General features: G+C 48.3%; 2 protein-coding genes across 2 annotated transcripts; one reads left to right on the forward strand and one right to left on the reverse strand.

Annotated features, from left to right (window-relative positions):
- The first annotated feature begins 2552 nt into the window (after positions 1-2552).
- On the forward strand, positions 2553-20607 carry POLR1B (RNA polymerase I subunit B). Its single transcript, XM_061475151.1, has 15 exons — positions 2553-2725; positions 2809-2976; positions 5174-5320; positions 6007-6139; positions 7131-7267; positions 8935-9158; positions 10340-10511; positions 11300-11471; positions 12247-12528; positions 13109-13242; positions 13637-13807; positions 14425-14581; positions 16365-16561; positions 16941-17194; positions 18911-20607. Exons 1-15 carry the CDS (start codon positions 2585-2587, stop codon positions 19788-19790), a joined length of 3369 nt encoding a protein of 1122 aa, XP_061331135.1. The 5' UTR covers positions 2553-2584; the 3' UTR covers positions 19791-20607.
- Positions 19868-20882, reverse strand: CUNH6orf226 (chromosome unknown C6orf226 homolog). The gene is made up of 2 exons (XM_061475180.1): positions 20612-20882; positions 19868-20108 (listed from the first exon to the last, which is right to left on the reverse strand). The coding sequence occupies exons 1-2, from the start codon at positions 20842-20844 to the stop codon at positions 20030-20032; spliced, it is 312 nt and encodes a 103-aa protein (XP_061331164.1). The 5' UTR covers positions 20845-20882; the 3' UTR covers positions 19868-20029.
- Positions 20883-20888: the final 6 nt, after the last annotated feature.

Consider the following 20888-nt stretch of genomic DNA (forward strand, 5'->3'; position numbering starts at 1 on the left):
CCAACCAAACAAGAAGAGGTTGTGGAGGTTACAAGCTGCCTGTGTGTAATGTGAAATGAATTGAGCAATGGGATTTCTGCCTCCCTCAGAAGATCCTAGTGCTTTGGTGTACTTGTCTTGGCTCCTGATGGAGACTTCAGAGATCTTTGTGCCAGCAAGATAATCCTGCCACCTTTCTGAAGGCAGGACTGAAGTGCTCAGGCCTCCTTGGAATGATGCATTTTGATGGTGCTGTCATGGGATGGACATTCATTGTGGACATACTGTGAATGTGCGAGTGGCATCATTTCACACAAGATGAAGAGGGACCGTGAATGCATCACTTCATGAAGTGGGGAGCACTGGGTGAGAAGCTGGGAGAGGACTGGGGAGGAAGAATTTGTTGGGCTTTTTAACCTTATGGTAGCACATCGCTGTCAAAATGTCACTGGAGGCCAGGTAAAAGCATAGTTGTAACACTCCCAAGGTAGAATGTAGGCTGTAATGGTTGTCGCTCAACTTGTGAAGTTCACCACATCTCTATTGGCATTTTCAGATTAGCTTATGTGAGCCTAAATATCACACCTTTGTGCCCAGCAAAGGGAAGATCTAATAGCATTGCTCTGGTCCAGAATGTTCCTGGGGTGACAGAGGAGAGGCTGGGTTCTCCCGTGTTCTAGGGCAGACAAGAGCAGAGCGCAAATTGAGAAGGCAAAAATGTTCCCCATCGTGAAATGAGAAATGCTCATTTTCTGGAGTGCTCAACCCATCCTTCTTTTCTTCCCAAAAGGGAAATCCCTCCCTTAGTGCACAGTAATGTGAGATTCCTGCCCCTTGCGTGAGGATAAAGGCAAGGAAGCTGCCTGGATGCAAGCAAAAGCATCTAGTGCTGCCAAGAGGAGACAAGAGCCTCTGTCTAACCCAAGGCCTGTTCCACCCCAGATTGCATTGTGGCGTATCTGCAGCCAGGCATTTTTTGCTGCTCAGTTGAAAGTGGGACTTCAAATGAATGGTAGAGCCATGAGCACAGGCAATGCAGCAATTCATACCCTGCCCGTAACCAAGCTGGGCTTGGGGGAGATGGCAGGTCGGTGTTGCTTTGATCGTTACCTTGTCCACTGAGATTTTTAGGAATAGGCAACAGCCTCTGGAGGAGAACAGCAGGTCTATGTGTGTTTACCCCCTGCTCCCAAAGTCCTCCCCAGGGTAGGGCACAGGAGGTGGATGATGAAGGACAGAGAGCACAGTGCCTAATGTCTTGCACAAAATACTAGCTGCGAGGTGGAGTAGAGGATGTGTGTGTGGCTGAGGCACATATTGCAGCCATGGGTGCACCTTGGGATGCTTAAGCAGCAAGGGATGCTCACAAGCCCTTGTGAAACTTGTTTTTTTTTTTTAGGAATACACAACAATAAATGTTTCCTAGCTTATTTCAGCTAAAAGGTCAATAGGGAAATGTATTGCTCCCTTTCCTGAGCTTTCAGAGAGAGTGGTGCTGGGTTTCCAGAAGACACCTCCTGTATTGCAGAATGTCTCTAGTCTTAGTTGTATCCCTTCATGTCAGGCTTGAAGGACTTCAGGCCCAGGTGCTCTGGCTGTGTTTTCCAGCAGGGTCTGGTCCCGCTGGACTCTGGGTTTCAGGTGACTCCCATGTGGCTTGTTTCATACCAGATTAGTCGTGGTTACCGCGCAGCAGCTATTGTGCTCCTGCTGAAATCCAGTGGCTGCCCGCAGAGGATGCCGGAGAAGTCGAAGAAGGGCTCAAAAAGCTGCTTCATCCCAGCGCTGCTGTGCCCGTGCATGTCCCTGCTCCCGGCATTTCTTGTCCTCTGCGTGGAGCTCTTCCCCAGGAGAGCAGTGCTGTGCCATCCGTAGGTTCATACCCATGTCTCATTGCCAGTGTCCGCTATGGCAGCCCTCGGAAGACCGTGGTGCTGAGAGGATGGTGGGGTACGTCTGGCACTGCCACCCAGCTCCGGTTCGTGTCCCCATGTCAGCATGTGCGTGTGGGGCCGGCGGGTGCCTGAGCCGGTGGGTCTCCGGTGACTCTTTCCCACGTCTCTCCTAAACCATCATTAAAACATGTGAACCCCATGGCCTGCAGTGTTCCTTTGGGGGGTATTGCCCCCTTGCATGGAGGTTTCCTCACCTCAGGGTGACAAGCGTGAGGCGGCAGCACGGCAATGAGGGGCTGGCCTCACACGCCAAGGCTGTCCCAGCACCCATAGGAGATGGAGGGGAGGCGGTTTGAGGGTCAGGGGTGCAGAGGCAACGGGGGGGGCGTGTGTCAGACTAGCAGGAACATGGTGCTGGGGGGAGCAGAGCTCTGGGGGAAGTGGCTGGGGCTGACCGAGGGGGGCTGCAATGGGGGGACGGCTGAGGGGGACGGCGATGGGAGGACACAGCGACGGGTGGCGCTAGAGCACCGCAGGGGCGCTGCCTTGCGCGGACGCGCTTCCCCACCACCGAGCTGCGGTGTGAGCGCAGCAGCGCCCCCCGGCGGCCTGGCGGAATCCCACCCGCTGTACGCGGTGCGGTGCGGTGCGGTCCGGTCCTCGCGGTCCCGCCCCGCCGCTTCCCGTGAGGCGGCGCGCGGCCGGGCGGCATGGCGGAGTGCGGCGGGCAGGACCCGCACAGGCTGCGGCCGAGGCCGGCGGTGCGCAGCGCGCCCCGGAGGGACCTCACCGGCGCCCACATCGAGTCCTTCAACTACGCCGTCAGCGAGGGGGTGTACCGCGCCGTGCAGGTCTGCGGGGGGCGGCGGGCGGCGGCGGCGGCGGGAGGGGTCCCCGGGGGTCTCCCGCCGCGCCTCACCCGGTGCCGTTGCAGGATCTGCTGCCGCTGGAGTTCGCGCTGAAGGACAGGCGGGTGTCGCTGGCCGTGGATGGGGTGTCCATCGCCCCCCCCGCCGTGCCCCCGGGGACCGTGTGCCAGGAGAGGAAGGTGTTCCCCGCCGAGTGCCGCGGCCTGCGCAGCACCTACCGCGGTAGGATCACTGTAAGTGTCCGGCTGCCGGGGCCCGCCCGCCCTCCCGGTCCGCGTATTCCTGCCGCTCGGGGTAGCCCCACGCCGCCGGTCCCGGTCAAAGCCGGCTGAGTCTGAAGTTAAAGACCCCTCTAGGTAAAGTCCCCTTCCCGGGCTCACCTGCCCCGGGGGATTCTGAAGAGCTCCCTCTTAGTCTGAGTGTTGGTGAAGTGTGAGCTCACTGCGCAAACCTCCCTTCAAACCGAGCTCCTCATGGGCCCCATCTCCCCTGTCCATGTGTTCATGGAGTCATAGGATTAGAGAATCAGTCAGGTTGGAAAAGACCTTCAAAATCACCCAGTCCAACCGTGCCCCAGCACTGCCAAGGCCACCAGTAACCCATGGCACTGAGGGCCTCGTCTGTGCTGTTTGTGAACATTTCCAGGGACGGTGATTACAGCACTGCCCTGGGCAGCCTGTTCCAATGCCTGACTGCCCTTTGGGGAAGGAATTGTTCCCAGTATCCAGCCTAAACCTCCCCTGATGCAGCTGAGCTCAGCCCCCTCCTGGCTCCATCCTCCTTTCAGGCAGTTGTAGAGAGTGATAAGGTCCCCCCTGAGCCTTCTCTTCTCCAGACTAAACCACCCCCAGGTCCCTCAGTCATTCCCCATCACACTTGTGCTCCAGGCCCTGCACCAGCTCCAGTGCCTTTCTCTGGCCCTGCTCCAGCACCTCAATGTCTGTATTTTAGTGAGGGGCCCAGAACTGAACGCAGGATTCAAGGTGCGACCTCACCAGTGCTCAGTACAGAGGAATGGTCACTGCCCTGGCCCTGCTGCCACACTGGTGCTGATACAGGCCAGGATGCTGTTGGACTTCTTGGCTGCCTGGGCACAAGCTGCTCATGTTCAGTTCCATCAGTCAGCACCCCCAGGTCCTTTTCTGCTGAGCAGCTTTCCAGCCACTCTGCCCCAAGCCTGGAGCATTCCATGTGGTTAGTGTGGCCCAGGAGCAGAAACCGGCGCTGAGCTTTGTTGAACCTCACACCACTGGCCACAGCCCATGGATCCAGCCTGTGCAGATCCCTCTGTAGATCCTTCCTACCCTCCAGCAGATCAATACTCCCAGGCAGCTTGGTGTTGTCAGTGGCTTTCCACAGGACCTTACCTGTGTTCTTTTCTGTCAGATTTGCTTTGCAATCAGCCAGTCTGTTTGGAAGACCTTGGAAGAAAGACCTGTGTCATCCCAGTCTTGTTTCTGCAGGAATCGGTGTTTCAGAAGCAGTGGTGTTCCCATACTGTAGTTCAGAGCTATAAACTCAAATCGTATCTTCACCATTTTTCTGAATTGCTCTGAAGTTTGTGCAGAGGAGAAGCAGCATCCCCAGCAAATATTTTCCTTTGCACCCAGTTGTTTGAATTTTTCTCTGTCAAAGCATTACAGTGATAAAAGCAGCTGCAAGTGCAGGATCTTATCTGAACATGAGAATGGAGCAGTTGCAGGTTGTTCAGAGTCTTTCCCATGGCTCTTAGATTTTTCTGAGCTAGAGATGCGTTATTTTCCATACCTGAATTATTTCCTATCTTTTATTTTTTTCCCCAATGTCTGTTTAATTCGTTTGGGTTTGTTGTTTTTTTTTTTAATGAACCTGTGTGCAACAGTTGGAACAAAACTTTTTGCTCCCACTTTGTGTTTTATCACCTTGTTATGTGCAGTCCAGGAGTCCTGCAGAGCCACTGCCAGATCTTGTTACTGTAAATACATCATTTCCTTTCAGACATGTGAAAGATCATTTGCGAACATGTGAAGTGAACAAGTCTTAGCAAGGGTCTGCAGGCTGCAGTGTGGATGGCCTCCCATTGAGCACTGTTTTTTTCTGCTTTTAACTGTGTGTTAATTTCAGAGGTTTCCTTTCCTATCCCGTGGCTGCCTTTTTCATTTAGGCTGCTCTCTTGGGGGGGTCTGAAAGGCTGAATGGATTGTACCAACACTTTACTAGCAGCTTCTTTACCTAGTTCTAGACTCGTAGATCTTCTGTAAACCCATGTTGGCTGTTTTCCGGAGTGCAGTCTTTCTGCCTGTATCTAGTAATTCTGCTTTTTATTGTATATCGTTATTACCATTTTTACAGTGATGGAAGTTAATAGATTGTGGTTACACTAAACATACAGTTAATACAGCAGGAAAGATTAAACTCGATTTGCTCATGGTTTGCGTTATGTCGTTTCAGGCTGACATCAGCTGGTCAGTGAATGACATGCCGCAAGGGACGATTAAATATCTTCTGGGGTATATTCCAATCATGGTCAAGTCCAAGCTATGCAACCTCTATGATCTGTCTCCACAAGAGCTCATGCAGCACCATGAGGAGGAAGAGGTAACAGGGATTTGTGAGTCAGGAAAATCTGCATTTTCAGTTGTCTTCTACAGCTTTTTTTCCTCACCCCCTCCCAGTAGCACATCAGCTGCTAGTGATTGAATACTCAATTATTTAGTGCTGTATCACTCACGAAAGAGTGAGCAAACTATGAAACACAATCTACAATGGCACACTGTTGCTGCCCCCTTGGTGTTCCGCTTGTAACTTTACTCAGAGTATTACTTGCTACCGAAACACTTTGTGTCTAATGACATACTCTTTGGTGAGCTATAAATTTATCAGTGTTAAGTCTTTACGTGCCCAGAAAGAGGTTTCCTGCACTGAAGATTCCTCTCATTTGAGAACTTCAGAGTATTTATTTAAACAGTAGTTCATGTCAGCTCTACAAAGCTGTTCAGTTGACCACACAGGTTTGATGCATTTTTCTTACTTCCTTTAAATTATGGAACATAAAATACAGAACATCCCTTTCCTTTCACTGTCTACTATGTTTAGACTTAATAGTCACTGGCAAGGAGTGCAGCCTTTCCAAATGCAATGCTGAAACCCATGTCTTGTTATGTGTTTCATAGTTAAAACATTAGTTTGTTTTTGCTGTATGATTCAGGCATTTTTGCCTTTTAATTAAAAGGCTGGGTTATGAATTTCTAAGCATATTAAAATAATTCTTCTTCCCCTGCCAGGAAATGGGAGGCTACTTTATAATTAATGGCTTAGAAAAGGTTATTAGGATGCTGATTATGCCCAGGCGAAACTTCCCTCTTGCAATGACAAGACACAAATGGAAAAACAGAGGCCCTGGTTTCACAGAGTACGGTAAGCTGAGCAGTGTCCTGCAGCATCCTGCTTGTAACTACTCGAGGACAAAGAGGAGTGACCATCTAAAGCTGACTTGTGTTAGTTTGGCTTATTGTAGCTCTTGTATGATGTTAATCTTTTTTACGACATAATACTGCAAGCATGAGGCTGGTGCTTGCCTTGTGGGAGCTGTCTGATCTCCCCATGCTGAGCAAGGCAACTGTATTGCAGTGCATGTAGCCTTTTGTTTATGTGGAAGGTGACTTCAGTAGAAGTTAGTGTAAACTACTGTGTTTGTCTCACTGAATTTGCTTATCCATACTTTGAGATGGCAGATTTAAGTGATGCAAAGGAGATGAACCACATTCTTGGCTGTCCCATTCCTGTGTCATGTATACTCAGTAAAAGGAGTTTAAAGTTGAATTAAGCCAGAAATTCACAGTTTAAACTTGGGTGTTACCAGCTGCTGATTTGACTGGACTGTGCTGCTGAAGCACACGCTGTAATTCCAGAGTAATGAATTCTGAGGCACTGCCAATTCAAATGGTCTCATTTGGTTTTATTTTGTCCTGCAGTGGTACAGGGCCAAGCATGGGACAAGACCAGGAAATGCTGCCTCAGTGGTACCACCCAGGCTCAGAGATGTGAAAACTTCACCCACAGGGCAATTAGGAAGATTACTTATGCATTGCTGAATCTTACAGCAGAGGTTACAGACGGATTAATTGAGGCTTGGGTATTGGATTTTCTCTTTATGCATCTTCCAAGCTTTTCAGTGAGTGTGCTGGCCATACTGAGGCATTTGTCCACTAAGAGCTGAATTGAGCTGGTGTGTTTCTTTGAAATGCTAGACTGATGCTGAAACTAGTGATCTGCCTTGTATTCTCAGCCACCAAGTACCAAAGCTTCTCTGATGGATTGTCTCATACCTGCTCAGACATACCACAGCAATGCAGCCAGTGAGGTTTGTACAGCTCACATTGGTCTTTGCTTGTGTTCATTTTTGCAGGAGTGGTGATGCACTGTGTTAAGGATGAGCACACTGCAATAAATATGAACCTTCACTACTTAGAAAACGGCTGTGTCATGGTAAACTTCATTTTTCAGAAAGAGTTGTTCTTCCTTCCCTTGGGATTTGCTCTGAAGGTAAACAATTAATGCTCGTATTTTCTGTGTTGTGTAAATATGGAAGTTTTGCTAAGCATTTTTATTTAAGTAATGGGAAGAAGCTAATTCCATAATAAGTATGTTTACTCATCTTTGCTCTACTGGCTGAAGAACTGTAGTTCAAGCTAAGCCTATGCCTGCAATGTAACACTTGGCTGCAGCAGAGGAAGTGTGCGCAGTGTCAGGAGAAGAGAGAGTGCATAGATTTTGCTGATTAACACTGGATGAATAGCTCTTGGAGGGTGAAAGAGTTTGCCACCTAATATGAGAGATCTCCCAATATAAGAGGATGTGGAGCTGTTAGAGCGAGAGCACAGGAGGCCACCCAGATGCTCCAAGGGCTGGAGCAGCTCTGCTCTGGAGACAGGCTGAGAGAGCTGGGCTGGTTCAGCCTGCAGAAGAGAAGGCTCCTTAAAGGGAGACCTTAGAGCAGCTCCAGTGCCTAAAGGGGCTGACAAGAAATCTGGAGAGGGGCTTTGGACAAGGGCCTGTGGGGACAGGACAAGGGGGAATGGCTTTAAACTGACAGAGGGGAGATTGAGGTGAGACATTGGGAAGAAATTCTTCCCTGTGAGGGTACTGAGGCCCTGGCACAGGTTGCCCAGAGAAGCTGTGGCTGCCCCATCCCTGCAGTGTTCAAGGCCAGGTTGGAGCATTCTGGTCTACTGGAACATGTCCCTGCCTGTGGCAGGGGGTTGGAACTGGATGAGCTTTAAGGTCCCTTCCAACCCAAACCCATCTGGGATTCTTTAAACCTGCTGTATTCATTTCACTGTTGCATAATGCATTGCACTTTTTCTTCACTGCTTTTCTTCAACTTCTGTTTCAACAAAGGTAGTTACCAAAAGTAGCTGATTACCTGTCGTGTTAACATGCCAGAAGATTTGTACTGATTTTCTAGTAGTTCGCAAGATCTCTGGCTAAGCAGGCCCTGTTGTCTGAAGTTCAAAATCTTCTGTAAGTAGTCACTCTGTGGGTGTGCATCCCAGCATCAATCAGGCTCAGTTCTGTTCTGGTTTCTTGTGGCAAGTCCAGGTCCCACTGAGGCAGACTGCTGCTACTGCAGCCCCACTGCTCCTCTGTTGTGGCTAGAATTCTGGTTTCTTCTTGTGTAATCATCCCAGTTCTTTCCTCTTGTTCCTGTTGGACAAGAAGCAGCATGCGCTGGACAAGAGGCAATATGTGCTCTAGCAGTTTCCTGGTTATATATGTCATGATCAAGCAGCAGAACTGGGTTTACATTGCTCCCTTTCTGCCTTAAAAATCTATTTGAAGACGAGGCACATTTGTCAGTAAATACAGAATTAAGTGATGGACGAGATACTTGCTTAACCCTGGTGTCAAGATATTAGGAAGCCGTTGTAACAGCAAGAGGATGTTGGAGGCTGCAAGTTTGGTTTTTTTTTTCCCAAGGGTCTCATTGGATTGGGAGTACCTGTAATCGTCATCAGGGTGTGAATATCCCCTGCATTACTCACAGTCTAAGCACCTCACCCCCACAGCATTTTTCACTCTGCATGTGGACGGTTGTTTCCAGAGGACTGAAAACCTAAATCAGTGGGGTGCCCTTGTTGTTTTACTGTCTTTTATGGACAGGTATTGCAATGCCTTTTTTTTTTCTGATCCAATACACTTCTGTCTTTCAGGCATTAGTTAATTTCCCAGACTACCAGATTTTTGAAGAGTTGGTCAAGGGAAAGGAAGATGACACCTTTTATGTGAACTGCGTTACTGAGATGATGAGAGCCGTGGTGGATGCAGGCTGTTACACACAGCAAAATGTCCTCGAATACCTGGGAAGGAGCTTCAGAATAAAACTCAACCTCCCTGAGTGGTACAGCAATGAACAGGCTGCAGATTTCATTTTGAAGTATGTTTGTATGCATGTAGGAGTGTGTGATTTGGTGTAATTGTATTGAAATTACAAGCAGATTTAAAAGTTCTCTGCCATATTACTTCGGTACAGTTTTCATGTGTTTTTGTAAAACCAGTGGCCAGTTTCTGATGGCACTTCAGGGTGCTGATAATCTGTACTTGTGGTGTTCAGAAATATGTATTTTAATGGATTGACACAAGTATCCCCAAAATAGTTTTGGGAGAGGGTGTCAGTTGTTATTTAGAGGTGATTTTCTGATGTATTTGATGAAAAATGTTAAGGAAGAGAAGGTAGGAGACTGAGGCCCTATTTGTTGAACAGAAATGCACTTCATCAGTTTCACACAGTTGCTGACAACTCTGATGACAGTTACATTGATCTTTTAAAATGGTAGAAATTAGACGCTTTAAAGTCTTGTTTCTTCCGTGGAATAAGTTAGAAGGGAATGGAAGAGCTGGCTTTGAACCTGTCAGTGTGGCAGGCATTCAGCTAGTTTCTTTTTCTGGTAAAAGTAGGTGTAAGCTTTTTGAGAGGTTCTTTTAGCACATGAAAAGGATCATTTGGGAGGATGTACTTGTAAATAGGGGGTGGTCATGTGGCTGGAAACCCAAAGGCAGCCTTCAGGTGCCTCAGAGGTTGCTTAAATATCCAGGGACCAGTTGATGAAGACCAGCAGTGGAGATGTAGACTTTCTGTGGCAGGGCACTGATAGAGTAAACAGTAATGTTTTGTGATTTGCTGCTAGTTGCCAGCTCAGATTTTGGTGCATGTGTGTGAATATGTGCATGTATATGATTAATGTCATAGCTACTGTAAAATAACATTCAAACCTCATCCTTTGACTGGTCCTGACTGCAATACCTGCTACATAAACTGTATACTTACAAGGGCATCTAACATGGAAGTACGTAAAACCAACTTTTCACAAAGTTTACCTATATCCTTAACAAAACTAGCACCTTAAGATAAGAGGATCATTTTTTGGCTCAGTCTCTGGGGGTTTTGTATTATTTCTTGGTATTTTCATACAATACTAAGGGCAGCTGGAAAAGCCTGGGCTTTGTTGGGCATTTTAGCAAAAAAAAAAGCCAACTTGGTTTATGATAGTTGAGGAGAAACTTGAAAACCAGCTAGCATGAAGAGATGGTGTTAGTTATCTTCCTCTTTCCCTCCAGCAAGTGTATCTGCATCCATCTGACAAACAGAACAGAAAAGTTCTACCTGCTCTGCATGATGACCCAGAAGCTGTATGCCTTTGCCAAAGGGGAGTGCATGGAGGATAATCCAGACAGTCTGATGAATCAAGAAGTGCTTACCCCAGGACAGCTTTTCCTTATGTTCTTGAAGGTAAGGTCTTACAGGGTTTAAGCCTGTGTATGTCATGGTCATCTGGTCCAGGCATGACCGTGACCACGGGGACAGGAGAAGTGCAGGAGCCAGACTGAAGAGCAGGGAGCCTGGGTATGCTATGTAGGCTCGGGAGAGTGCTGGACGTAGTGTAGGCAGGCAGTGAGTTGAGGAAGGCTTGTGTGTCTCAGTATAAGGTACTCAATATGCTGAAGAAAAGCCTGTACAAAATCCCCATTGAAGAGCTTTGTAGCATTCCAAAGCAAATCAAAGTGCCCCATTCAGAGGAGGGGTCTGAGGAAAGAGGAATACTGATCCCTCCAGCGCTTTAAGAGGCTTTTGAAACAGCATGCTCCTGTTGCATCATTTCATACAGGAGTGGTAAAGCTCTGTCTGGTTCTGGTGTCGCTGCTGTTTCATGTGGCAAATGTGCAAGAGAATAACTTTTCCCATCTTCCAGAAGTGATGATTCATAAGATTGTCATCACTGTCCCATCTTGAAATTCCTTTACAGATCAGGAAGTTGACAGCAGGCTTCTGACTTACACAGTGAATTTCTTACTGGTCATGTAAACGTGGTTTCCTGGTCTATTTTAATTCGATATTAATTCAGTTTATTTCTAGGGATTCCTCATTTTAGGATGCTGGGAGGAAAATGTGCTTGTTCAGAAGCTAGACTCTCCCATGAAAATCATTGTGGAATAGTAGTACATGTAACCGATGTGGAGTTCTAAATTGAGCCTTTATTTTCCTGTTTTAAATGCGAATCTCTCACTTTTCAACCATAGGAGAGGCTTGAAAGCTGGCTGCAATCTGTTAAGTTCGTTTTGGAGAAAAAAGCAGAAAAGGCTGATGTCAGCTTAAACGCAGACAACTTGGTGAAGGCTTTCAGCCTGGCCACAGACTTTACCAAGCCATTTGAGTACCTTCTTGCAACTGGTAACCTGCGATCTAAAACAGGTAAATCTTCAGGCTTAAGAAGCCTTTTGCCCTTCTAAACAGAAACAACATAAAACTGAGCTCTTAACTCAAAACAACTGCTTGTATGCAGTTATTGTGTTATGTTTGCAGACTGAATTACGGGAAGTGGTTAAGGAAAATGATAGTTGAGGAAAAAGGCAAGATTTCTCCTCAAGCGTAGACCTCATGGATGGTATAAAAAGCCTCTATGCAAATAAATAGTTGAAATTAAATTTAGCACCATTTAAAAGAGCAACCATATTAAGATTTGTTTCCCCAAGCATTATCTCCTCTTAGAAGGTGCGGTGTAAGACAGAGAAGGGGCATTTGTTTTATCAGGACTGCCCCACTGATCATGTGAGAGAAACTGCTTTGCTAATGTGTATTTCAAATTTACCTGGTGCTTCCCTGAAGTGTCCGGTGTGATGCTGTTGGGCTGGAATGCCCACTAGAAAATGAGACGAGAAGACCATGGAATTCCAGTAAAACATATACCAGCTGCAGATCCTCAGGTTGCTTCCCTTGTGATGACTTTCCCATGTTCCTGAAAGGAGTTAGGTTTTGAGCAATAGCTTGGAATTTAAACTCTCTCAGCCTGTGCTGAGTTGCACTGAATCGCCTCTGCACAAGTAGCAGCATGTGTGCCTTCTGCTGCTGGGATCTTGTGTGAGGACTTGTAGGGCTTGTCACTGAAAACCAAGACACTGCTTTGTAACATCACACTCTGTGATAAAGCTGGCTGACACCTGCCATAAATCTCCCTTCTGTTCCCAAGGCCTGGGCATGTTACAGGACAGCGGTCTGTGTGTGGTGGGAGACAAGCTGAATTTCGTCCGGTACCTCTCCCACTTCCGCTGCGTACACAGAGGAGCTGCCTTTTCCCAGATGAGAACTACAACCGTCCGCAAGCTGCTGCCCGAGTCCTGGGGCTTCCTGTGCCCTGTGGACACTCCAGATGGGGAACCCTGCGGGCTCATGAACCACATGACAGCTCTGTGCGAAATAGTGACCGAGATGGTGCCCGTGAGGGACATCCCACCTTTGTTATGTTCCCTGGGTATGTTTTACTGGCTTGATCATTTGGTGCAGCTAGCTTCCTTTATACCTTTCTGCCCTGCACACCTGTATGTGGGAAAGCTTCTCCAGCTTTCACCAGAGAAGGTGAAATCAACTTAAACCTGTACTTACTGTGCTGCTTCTTAGTGATAAGTAGCACATTGATTTGATTTTAGAGGCATGTTGACCTCTTGGAGAGTGTAAAGTTCAATGTAAATATCTCTTCACTGCCTCTCGTGGAGCGAAGATGTTCATGAAGCACAAAGAATTGCACAATACAAGCTCTGGGGAACTGGACCAAGCAGGCAATTTCTAATGCTGCTGGTGACTTGAATTAAACTGTAGCTCACTTGTGTTGACCAATAACAGGAATCCCTATTCCAGTCAGGAAAACAGGCAGGGCAATTGCATTCTTAGTTGTGCACGTCTTGTATTTTCCATCTGCAACTTTGCCCTGTAGGGCTGAATTTTTGGATATCTCTGAAAGCTCTTTGGTGCAACCTGGGGCTTCCTGCAGACACAATTCCCGTGTTCTGCCTGCTTTTCTGGGCTGTTCCTTCTACCAAACCCTCTTCCCACAGGTGTCACCCCACTGGATGCGACTCCAAGCAAGCCTTACGCTGAGTGCTACAGAGTTGTGTTGGATGGCTCTGTGGTGGGCTGGGTAGAGTGGGACCTGGCTCCTGAGATCGCAGAAACCCTCCGCCGGTTCAAGGTTGTCTTGTTTAGAATGCTTTTTAGCTAAGCGTGCTCAGTATGCAGCAGTCAAAAATAGGCATGTTTGGGACTCTTCTTTCCTGTTCGAATGTGACCCAACGTGTTATCTTTGGCATTATGTTGGTACTAGAGTGGGCTTTTGTGTTTTTCTTGTTTATATCCATATGTTTGGTCTGTTGCTTTGTGAAGTCATGATTTTGGAGAAAGAATTCTTTTCAAAGATGGACAAACTTTGTCCTTTTCTTGAAGTATTTGTAAAATCTTCTCTCCACCATTTTATATCAGCAGCTACACCTGTGGTTGGCATTTGCATTGTGTTTCCTGTGGGATGCAGCTTAACTTAAACCAGTGTTGGTTTGTGTTTCTAAATTGATGTTTCTTTGCACAAACAGATGACACAAGAGAAGAGATTTCCTGCGCGGGCAGAAGTGGTCCTTATCCCAATGACAGGAAAACCCAGTCTGTATCCTGGGTTGTTCATTTTTACTACCCCTTGCCGGCTGGTGCGGCCTGTCAGGAACCTGTTCTATGGAAGGAATGAATGGATTGGTACTCTGGAACAGGTGGGGATTGAATATTTCCTTTATAATGCACTGGTTGTTACAGAGGTACCTGGCATCAAAAACAGTGTTTTGGAAAATACTTGTGAAGGGAACTGAAGATGGGACATGAGGAGCTTGTGTTGAAGAGCTGGCATAGGTGCCAAAAGGGTTTTCACACTTCCTGCTAATTGGCTTCTTGGAGGTGTTGTAGCTGGGCTGTAGGAATCTTCTTGAGAGACTGAAATCTGCTCTTAGTGAAGCTTTGGAGATGAAGGATTGCTGTCTTGCGTGTACTGTCTCATCTCATTTTACATCATGTTCTTCAAATTGCCCCTAGGTGGGCAAGCCGTGGATGGTGGGGAACTGGCCCATTTGGAACAATTAAAATGGGAGACAAGAAGGAGGACACATTACTGCAGTTTTGTATTTCCAGACTTGCTTTCCTTGCAGCTGGTCTGTGATTGTGGTGGGCAGTTTAACAGCTGTCATATTTGTCTTGCCTGCTAATACTCTGAGATGCAGGCAGTGACCACAGCTAAAACTGAAGTGCATAAAAAGACATCAGAGGCAGCATTGTGTTGCTTCCTTTCCTTTAAAAGAAGGAAGTGAATGAGCATTGTCCAATTTGATGCTTGCAGATCTTCATGAATGTGGCCACAGTAGAGTCAGAGGTGATACCTGAAATAACCACTCACCTGGAGCTCTTCCCTCACAGCATTCTGAGTGTGGTGGCCAACCTCATTCCCTTTTCTGACCACAACCAAAGTCCTCGAAACATGTACCAGTGCCAGATGGGTAAGTGCTATAGCTCCTAATGCTGCAGGTCCCTGGGCAAGAAAGAGGGCAAAAAAAAAAAGTCTTATGTGTCTATTTCAGTGTGTCTTCCTGCATTCCCAAATAAAAGCTCTTTCCAGCTGCTGTTTCAACATTAATGTTGATGAACAGCCTTTGTTTTTTTTTTTCATGGCAAAGTTAATGAAGTCAAGTTTATCATTCTCGCTGCCTTCTGGTGGGCATTCTAGGTTGTTGCAGCCATAGAATAATACCATTAGCTAGGCTGGAAAAGACCTTCAAGATCTTCAGGTCCAACCATTCCCCAGCACTGCCAAGGCCACCACTAACCCATGTCATTAGGGGCCTCGTCTACACGGTTTGTGAGCTCTTCCAGGGACGGTGATTCCAGCACTGCCCTGGGCAGCCTGTTCCAATGCCTGACTGTTCTCTGGGGAAGAAATAGTTCCCAATATCCAGTCTAAACTGCTTGAGGCAGTTGCTTGAGGCTGCCTGGTGCAGCTTGAGGTCATTTCCTCTTGTACTATCCCTTGTTCCTTGGGAGAAGAGCCCAGCCACCTCCTGGCTCCATCCTCCTGTCAGTTGTAGAGAGCGATAAGGTCCCACCTGAGCCCTCTCCAGGCTAAACCCCCTAGGTCCCTCAGCCATTCCCCATCACACTTGTTCTCCAGGCCCTTCACCAGCTCCGTTGCCCTTCAGTAAGTTTTGTTTGTTTTTCCTTACTTTGATATTGTTGATCACACAGACAAGCAAAGGGCACTGCACCAGCTGTGTCGTGCGTTAGTGTCTGACAGCTGTGCTGCCAGCAGTCCTCTCTTCCCCACAGCCAACAGAGGTTAACTGACTTCTGACTGGTGGGTACAGTAGATGCTCTGCAGTGCTCAGGGTGAGGTTTCCTTGCCACCTGTCTTCACTGAGCAACTGCTGTCTTGGTACTGCAGCTGTTGAGAGGACAGTTGCCAGGCATCTGTTGCAAGAGAATAGAGCACTGTGGCAACACAGGCGGGGTTTTTCTCCTGACAAATATTTGACAGAGATTTAAACTGACTGATTTGGTTGTCTGAAAGAAGTTGGGATAGGATCTGAGGCCCTTAGAGACACGGTTTAGTGGTGGGCTTGGCAGTCCTGGGGTAAGGGTTGGACTCTATGGTCTTGCAGGTCTTTTCCAACCCAACTGATTCTATGTAGTAGGGTTTCAATCAGGTGAGGTGCAAGTGATGTGCAAGAAGCTTATTAAAGCCAAAAAAAGTCAGGCTGAGAGAAAGTGTGTGGGTAGGGAATTCAGGAGAACAGATCTCATTACTTTGGGTATTACATCCCTGACAATATTAGCAGAAAGATGTCCTTAAACTGCTACTACTTTTTTGTAGTTTTCTGAAGTAGCAATGTGACTGTTGCTCAAAACTTGCTTTCCTTGCCAGTACATTTATACTGCACAAGGAAACACTTTTCTAGCCTGGACATATGTAAGGCGTGCCTCACTATGGGAAACTCTGGGAAGCAAAAACCCAAACCACACCATACCAACCTCACTGGAGATTTTGGAATTGCAGGAAAGACACAAAATTACAACTAGTCCTTAGGAAATTCTACGAAAGGAATTGAGTGTTGTGGTTCACAGAACCTTTTATAGCTGGATTTTGAGCAGTTATTAAATTCCAAGAGTTTTAAGATTGGTTACCCCTTTACATTGTAAGTATTTCTAGCTTTCTTCTTAACCAGGTACATGGGGGATGAAACAGATTAACTTTGAGCTGATCCTGGATAAATCTAACTTTCTTTATAGGAAAGCAAACCATGGGGTTTCCAGTTTATAACTACAAGGATCGCTCAGATAACAAGCTGTACCACCTTCACACTCCCCAGAGCCCCCTGGTGCGGCCCAGCATGTATGACTATTATGGGATGGACAGCTATCCAGTTGGCACCAATTCGATTGTGGCTGTCATCTCCTACAGTGGCTATGACATGGAAGATGCAATGGTAAGGCACTGAAGGAGAACTCCTGCTGTCCTGTAGAGGATGCTGGGGACTTGGGAGGAAGGGTGGTACCTCACTGAGGAGAGCCTGTTTTCTGCTTCTGCTAGTCCACAGGCTCTGTAAATACAGATGTAGGAGCACAGTGGTTAAGTGTTACAGCAGGTTATGCTGGAAGTACTGAGAATAGAGTGGAGCTCCCTTGGGCAAGGCATTGAGAAATCCTGGGGTTCCAGGAGGTTTGGGCCTTTTGGAACAGTGACTTGCTGGGAGGCTTTGTTTAGGAAAACAATGTTAAAAAGGTGAGCATCAGGTCAGAATGGAAATGCTTTTTGTGTTGCAGTTACCATCGAGTCTTTAACAAGCCTTTGTTGTTTCTTTGTAGATCGTGAACAAGTCTTCCTGGCAGAGAGGGTTTGCCTATGGAAGCGTTATCAAGATGGAGAGCATTGACCTTTCCCTTAAAGCCAGCAGGGCAGGCGATAATTTAGTCTTTGGCATCAAGCCTGGTGACCTGAACGTTACAGAGAAGTTGGACGCTGATGGACTGCCTTTTGTTGGCTCCATCCTACAGCCTGGGGACCCCTTCTACAGCTTCATGAACCTCACCACAGGGGAGACCTTCACTGTGTACTATTCGTAAGTACAGCTTGTCCCTCTTGGCTCTACACACCAGTCTGAGAGCAGTTGGTCCTGATGAGCTGCAGGATCTTCTCCTCCAGATGTTCCCTTCCCTTCTCACGTGATAGTGTCCATGTCCTGACAGAGAGAGTGTGAAGTTCATGTTGTAGGTGACTCCCATGCATGTGTCACAGCTTTTCTCTAAGCCAGTGTATGCTGCAGAGCTTCTTATCCCAGGAGGAGAATCTGAGGCCAGTAAAGAGCTTGCAGAAATGTTTCACAGTCTCCAAGGACTGTTCCCCTGCCCAACCCCTGTAGTCATTTTCTGTAGCTTCTTATGAATTGATTCACATGAGGGCTTCTGTTTAACAAGAAACAGCCAAAAAACCACCAAACAGAAAACCAGAACAAAGTGCCTGATCCCAGAGACTCACCAGAAAAAACTTGGAAGCAAAGTTAGATTAGATATTAGGAAGAAATTCTTCTGAGGGTGGTGAGGCTCTGGCACAGGGTGCTCAGAGAAGCTGTGGCTGCCCCATCCCTGGCAGTGTTCAAGGCCAGATTGGACAGGGCTTGGAGCAGCCTGGTCTAGTGTGAGGTGTCCCTGCCTGTGGCAGGGGGTTGGAACCAGATGAGCTTTAAGGTTCCTTCCAGCCCAAACCATTCTAGGATTCTAAGTTGTTACAGCATTAGGAGCTTAAAGAGCATTTCTATTAACACGGCAGCTTCCAAACTGCTAGTGTATTAAAATGCATCAGCTACATCCCTTCCTCTGCCCTGGAATATTTCAGGGATAAGCTCTGTCAGATTGTTCTTGAACTTCCACTGACTGAGGGAAGGCTGCTGAGGCTTTCATTTAAACTCTCTTAATTCTTTCAGGAAAGGGAAACAAAAACATTGACAAACCCATATATTTAAGTGCATCCTGCGCTCTGTACAACTTCAGGCCTTATATGTGTCTCTGTAGCATTGATAGAGTGAGGATAATGCTGTGTAGCGTTAGGGAGGCGAATCAGTTTGAGAAGAACTTGAGTAACACACGGAGTGGTCTTACTGGAAAAGCTGTTTGTTGCTCTAACAGTGCCTTAAGTGCCCAGGAGACTGCTGTGGATGACTGCTCAGTCATCCTGGTTGTAGAGCAGAGCAAGGAAATTCAGCACATGGTAGTGGGGATGTGGAAGCTCAGCTTTGTCCTTGCCCTTGTGGAGCCCTTTAGCTTTCTCACCCTATGCTTCTGCTCCCAGCTGTCTTGTGGCAGCCCAGCCTTAGTTCAGGTTCCTTATCCAGAGAGACATTTTACTTCTGCTATCCAGCTTTTGTTCATTCGTGGTCCAAATCTGATTATTATTTAGAATTCCTATAAAAGCATGAGGTTCCCAGCTCTCAGTGCTGGCTCCTGTCCCCCATTTGCCAAAAAAATCCCCCAGCTCCTTCAGGGAGAAGGGCTGCTGCCTTAACACAAAGCACATGGCACTGGGATGCAGTTTGTCAGATAAAGTAGGATACAGATAAACCAGGTTCAAATGAGCTTTATTTTAAATCACCTGGAAGTTGTAGCTGTGCTTATAGTATGAGAAAAAGCAATTTAATGGCACTTGTGTAGATGCCACTGAACTGCTTCCTTGCCCTCATGCTCATGCAGTCTGATTTCCCTGGCTACTGAGTCATACTTTTCCAGAACGGTAAATCAGCTCCCTGACCCCTTTGCTGTGGTTGTTTTTCCCACCTACACAGGAGTAAGGAAGTCGGCATTGTGGACAACGTCAGGTTATGCAGCAACGACCGTGGCACTGGGAAGTTCAAGAAGGCCTGCATCACCGTGAGGGTTCCCCGGAATCCAACCATTGGAGACAAATTCGCCAGCCGTCACGGACAGAAAGGTATCCTGAGCCAGCTCTGGCCAGTGGAGGACATGCCCTTCACGGAGAACGGGATGGTTCCAGACATCCTCTTCAACCCTCACGGCTTTCCCTCCCGCATGACCATTGGGATGCTAATTGAGAGCATGGCGGGGAAGTCAGCAGCGCTGCACGGCGTCTCCTATGATGCCACTCCCTTCACCTTCACGGAGAAGAACTCTGCTCTGAAGTACTTCGGTGAGACTTTAGTGAGTGCTGGTTATAACTTCTTTGGGACGGAAAAGATGTACAGTGGCATCAGCGGCCTGGAGCTGGAGGCAGAGATCTTTGTGGGAGTGGTGTACTACCAGCGCCTGCGCCACATGGTCTCAGACAAGTTCCAGGTGAGGACAACGGGGCCCCGAGACGCTGTCACCAACCAGCCTGTCAAGGGGAGGAACGTGGAAGGTGGGATTCGCTTCGGTGAGATGGAACGAGACGCTTTGCTGGCTCACGGCACCTCCTTCTTGCTGCAAGACCGGCTGTTCAACTGCTCCGATGGCTCCATCGCCTACATCTGCACGAGCTGCAGCAGCATGACATCTCCTGTGCTGGAGAAACAGCCCCAGTCCTCCATGCCAAGCAGCAGGAGGTACTCCTGCTCTGTCTGCAGCGGGGTGGACTCCATCGAGGTGGTCCCTGTGCCCCACGTCTTCCGGTACTTCGTGGCAGAGCTGGCAGCCATGAACATAAAAACAAAGCTCAACGTGGAGTAGCGCTGTCCCCAGGCACGGCGATGCTGCTGCTGGCAGGGAGGAAGCACAGGTCGGTCCTGCCTCTGCCCCAGTGCGGGTTTCAAGTGTTAAGTCAGTTCTCAGGTTCTTCAATGTTTGCAAGATTAATTTGGTGTTGGTATTGCGACGGGGCGGTCGCTGAGCTGTGTGGTGAGGAAACACAGCTCTGCTGAAGTTCATTTGCACTTCCTAAAGGATCACGGGCACCAGGCATAAGGAAATCAAGCAATATCACTGCTCCCACCAGGCTGCTGCATTGAGAGCGGTGCGGGTTCTTCGTTCTCTGAGCGCTGGCTGCAGCTGCAAAAATGAAGAAGTCATAAAACGGCATGAAGTGAATGCTGGAAATTATGGGAAAAAAAGAGATAAACTTTTGGTTTTCGGAGAAAAATCCTTGCAAAACGTATGCCTGAATGATGGGTATGTGTTAAAGTGATCAGACATGTTTTACTTTGCTTTATTTCAACACTATGTGCCTTGAAACTCATGAAGAAGGAGGCACCGACTTTAACCGCATGAAGCTGCAGCCTTGACCCCAAGAGACCAGCATGGCCAAGCCAGGCCTGACCCGAGGAGCGTTTGGTGTCGCTGAGCCCAGCGCCTGGCTTGGTGCAGCACCGCAGGCGGCTTTTTGGTGCGTTGGCTGAAGCAGCAGCAAGCAGAGGGCTTTCCAGCCTGGCTGGAACGCATGGACACGGTGGGACAGGAGCTCGCCGCGTCCCCTGCTGCAGCTGCTTTCCCGGCGGCCGCCGGCCCCGGAGCTGTGTGCCCGTTAAAGAGTTCTTTTGTACGTTTCTAATCACCTGTGTGCCGAGCCGTGCTGGGGGCCGCGGGTGAGGGCGGGCTCCGCGGGGCGCCCTTCCCAGGGCTTGGCGGGCGGCGGCAGGCGGGAGGCGGTGGGGGTGTCCCCGGTGGGCGAGGCCCGGGGCCGCCGCACCCCCGGCGGCTCCTGCCCGCTCTGCACCAGCCGCAGCACCTCGGCGAAGGACGGGGAGGGCGGCGGCGCGGCGGGGACCGGACCCGGGGCCTGCTGCATGGCGTGGAGACGGTGCGGATGGACCGTACCACCGGGGAGGGGGA

This window comes from Pezoporus flaviventris, unplaced genomic scaffold (genome assembly GCF_033815535.1).
Source record: "Pezoporus flaviventris isolate CSIRO_AGI_PZ_B2104156 unplaced genomic scaffold, CSIRO_AGI_Pfla_v1 ptg000083l, whole genome shotgun sequence".
NCBI lineage: Eukaryota > Metazoa > Chordata > Aves > Psittaciformes > Psittacidae > Pezoporus > Pezoporus flaviventris.

What these genes read in the sequence shown, in the direction of transcription:
- POLR1B (XM_061475151.1), top strand. Translation starts at nt 2,585, where the DNA reads ATGGCGGAGTGCGGCGGGCAGGACCCGCACAGGCTGCGGCCGAGGCCG. An exon ending in TAACCTGCGATCTAAAACAG is followed by an intron (nt 11,472 to 12,246) that starts GTAAATCTTCAG and finishes TCTGTTCCCAAG; the next exon opens with GCCTGGGCATGTTACAGGAC. An exon ending in ATGACATGGAAGATGCAATG is followed by an intron (nt 16,562 to 16,940) that starts GTAAGGCACTGA and finishes GTTTCTTTGTAG; the next exon opens with ATCGTGAACAAGTCTTCCTG.
- CUNH6orf226 (XM_061475180.1), bottom strand. Translation starts at nt 20,844, where the DNA reads ATGCAGCAGGCCCCGGGTCCGGTCCCCGCCGCGCCGCCGCCCTCCCCG. An exon ending in CAGCACGGCTCGGCACACAG is followed by an intron (nt 20,109 to 20,611) that starts GTGATTAGAAAC and finishes TCATTTTTGCAG; the next exon opens with CTGCAGCCAGCGCTCAGAGA.